This window comes from Teleopsis dalmanni, chromosome 1 (genome assembly GCF_002237135.1).
Source record: "Teleopsis dalmanni isolate 2A chromosome 1, ASM223713v2, whole genome shotgun sequence".
In the NCBI taxonomy this organism is placed as follows: Eukaryota; Metazoa; Arthropoda; class Insecta; order Diptera; family Diopsidae; genus Teleopsis; species Teleopsis dalmanni.
The window spans coordinates 224950540-224954077 of NC_051846.1; the positions used below are offsets into that span (position 1 = coordinate 224950540).

At 28.1% G+C, this 3538-nt stretch overlaps 1 protein-coding gene across 1 annotated transcript in view; it reads right to left on the reverse strand.

The window, feature by feature from the left end:
• LOC119667525 (mitogen-activated protein kinase kinase kinase 7-like) overlaps positions 1 to 2723 on the reverse strand; it is a 13955-nt gene extending 11232 nt beyond the window's left edge. Inside the window, exons 1-6 of the mRNA XM_038076828.1 lie at positions 2248 to 2723; positions 2046 to 2156; positions 1797 to 1985; positions 1368 to 1547; positions 105 to 240; positions 1 to 29 (exon numbers count right to left, since the gene is read on the reverse strand). Of these exons, the coding sequence (XP_037932756.1) occupies positions 1 to 29; positions 105 to 240; positions 1368 to 1547; positions 1797 to 1985; positions 2046 to 2156; positions 2248 to 2433 (831 nt within the window). The 5' untranslated portion in view covers positions 2434 to 2723. The remainder of the gene's footprint in view (positions 30 to 104; positions 241 to 1367; positions 1548 to 1796; positions 1986 to 2045; positions 2157 to 2247) is intronic.
• Positions 2724 to 3538: the final 815 nt, after the last annotated feature.

Consider the following 3538-nt stretch of genomic DNA (forward strand, 5'->3'; position numbering starts at 1 on the left):
CCAGTCTTTATTGATTTCCGGACGTTCACCTTTAAAGAGAAAAACACAAGAGAATAAATGAGTATGGATATAAATCATTTACCAAAAGAAGAATGAATATATACCTTTGTGTATTTTCCACATTATAGTGAGGGAGTTATCGATTTCACTAAATGGTTGTTTCCTTGACAGAACCTCCCATAAAACGATGCCCCAACTAAATGTATCACATTTTTCAGTATATTTGGAACCTTCAAAAACCTGTAAGTATATAAATTTCATAAGTAAAAGAAAAATTATTGTAATTTTAAAGCAATTTTTAAACAATAATTTTAATTTAACGCTATTGAATAATTGTGAAAATTAAGAAGTTAGTGTATCAGTTATTATGCTAACGGTTAGCGATGAAAACAGATTCCTTTCCAAAAATACTTCTAAAAGTTTGAAATTAAGTTTTAAGTAGGTTCTAAAATTGTTTAAAGTATCTTAATGCTTTTCAGATTGGGAGAGGAGAGTTGTCTTAATATGAGATTATGTATAATAATTGATATAGCTTTGATTTTATTACAGCTGTTAGGTTTAACGACATATTATCTTAAAAAATTGGATATTGAGTCATTTAAATTTAGTACCATTAAATCCAAAATAATCTAGAGCAGAAGTTTCGTTATCCATTTAGTAAAACATTATAATTTAATTCAGAATATAAAGTAAAGAAATTAACAAAAAAATCCTGGAGCTATAAGTATTTTATAAGTATTACTATATATAACAGATAATTTTAAGTTTTGATAATCAAATATGAACTCTAGCTAAAGAATTTATTAGCTGAATCTAATAAGTGTTTATTTTTATATAGGCTAATTGGTCAAAACTTTTTTTATTTTATTGTTGTTAAAAATAAAAAACAAAAATTAAGAATTCACAATTTGATTTTTCAATAATTTTTATTTTTCTTCGATATTTCGACTTTAGTCTAAAGTGATCATCAGGAAACTAAAACATTATATTCAAATACTAAACCACTTGTAATACATAATGGTAGACAAAAGGATAAATGTGTGTGTAAATATATATATATATATATATTTATATATATGTAAATATATGTAAGGAAAAGTACAATGTTTTATTATGTAATACCAATGTTTAATACTCAGTTATTAATCCTGTACTTGTTTTAAGATAATAATTTTAAGATAATCTGTTCGAATTATTTAAATGTAAAGTTTTTCAAAAAGTATTAATGGTTTTATGATTAATGAAGACGATTGCTGTCTTTAATATGAGATAATGTGTTGTCAGAATAAATCGCATCGTTGAACTAAATTTTAGATACTAAAAGTTCATTTAGCCATATTTAATCCATTAAATTTATTTATACTCACTTCAGGTGCCATCCAAGCGGCGCTACCCCTGTTATTAGTCATCATAGTTGATTTATCTGCCACTGTACCGAAATCACATATTTTCAAATGTCTACCTTTATCAGTTAATAACAAATTTAAGGGCTTTAAGTCGCGGTGTATCAAAGGATTTGGTTGCATGGCATGTAGATAAGCAACACCCTTAATAAAAATAAAAATAAAATTAATTAAAATTAGTTTAAAGTGTTTAGTTAACATATAATCTTATACAGCTATAATTTATTACATTATCTAGAATAATCTACAAAGACACAATGCTCTGTCAAAGCGTAGTCTAGGCATATGAGATCATAACTATTTATGTTACTATTATATACATTTTTTTTACTGTATTATATTATTGTGTGTTTTAAGCAATTTATTTATGTTTATTTTGTAGATTTATCCTACCTTAGCACATTGTAATGCCCAACTGATGGCGTGAGCAGGCTGATAATGTGGTTTAACTTTGCCGTGCAGAAAGTTATACAGGCAACCACCTTCAGCATATTCCATAACTAGGTATTTGGATTGGTTATGAGCAGATATGCCATATAAGCTTATTATATTATCATGACATACTCTGGATAGTTGCTTGACCTGCCAAACAAAAATCAAGTAAGAATATTTTTGTTCTAAATTTATTATTAAAAAACTTGCTTCTCTTTCTATAGCTGTTTGTTCAGCGGTAGCAACAAATTCCTTCACAGCCACATAACGATCACGCCAAACAGCTTTGTACACAACACCGTAGGAACCATGACCACATTTCTATATGGAACGAAATTTAACAATTATATAATTTGTAAACAAAGCTTATATCTGTTAAAACAGTAAACATATCAACTATACCAAAACCAACCTCTTTAATAGCAATTTCTTCAAAATCTATAAAAGGCTGCATAGATAAGTAATCGCCTGAGCACGGCGTGTCTGGCGTTTCGATGTGTCCCGAAGGCACAAAAGGCATTCGAAATGCTTGTACATCACTATTACTACTTTCTTTTGTGTTTTCCTGGCTAGAATGTGACATTCTCGCAGAACACATTCCCTTTACTTTATTTTTCAAATATTTGCCTTTTTTTGTTAATTTGATTAGCTTTTCTGTTTAGAGCCTTTATTGGCTAGCAAATTTGTTGCCTGCTGTGAATATCAAATGTCCACTTTGTTGTTGTACTTGTGTTGCATTTTGTTGAATAAAATTAGTGTACACTATTAGAATTAAACTAATAGAATCTTACTGCGGCGCAATAGTTTATTTAGTAATTATATCTCAATATTTGCGAAATTTATATTTTCACAAAATTTACTGATAAAAATCTGATGTACGCAAATGTCAATATTATTTTTGACATTTTGCAATTGTCAGCTGCGCGTAGCGTTGCCAACGATTGACTGTAATGGTGCAATGGTTTAATGGTTGGTGTCCGTGATAAGCGGAAAAGAATAAAGAAAATGTGGAAGTCTAAATAAAAATTTCATAAATTAAATAATTTAATGAAATGTTTTTAAATAATGTAGGGAGCGATTTATATTATTAATATAAATAAAAACATTTATAGTTACTCTCAATAATTATATTATAATTATTTTAATATCTGCCTACCATTTTCATTTTGTCAATTGTCTATAATTTAGGGAATTCACCTAATAATTAAATATAACAATAATTCACTTCAATATAATATATAAGCATGAAAAAAATTGTGTAAACTAACTTACAAGTTATTGTGCATAGACCTCTATGTCCTTAGCGTCCATAGAGAAAAGCACAAGCTTAAGAAATCGAGATGATCTATTCAACTGTGGGTCCAATATCTTACTAATCACGTGAGAAAGTTTAACAGGTGCGGTATTGCCATTGAGAATTGATGTTATTAAGTTGGGATCTTTACATTCTCCGCCAATTTTCTTGCTTAAGTTTTACTCACTGAGCAAATATCAAAATTGTGAAATCCTACTGTTTAGATACTTTCTAATTTGTGCCATTAAAACTCACTGTGCAAATAACAAAATTGTGAAATCCTACTGTTTAGATACTTTCCAATTTGTGCCATTCCAAAACATATATTATTTTATATAATCGTTAGGTTAGGCATTATCATATTATATAGTTTACTTTTTTAGAAAAATGAACTGTAAATCTATTCTAT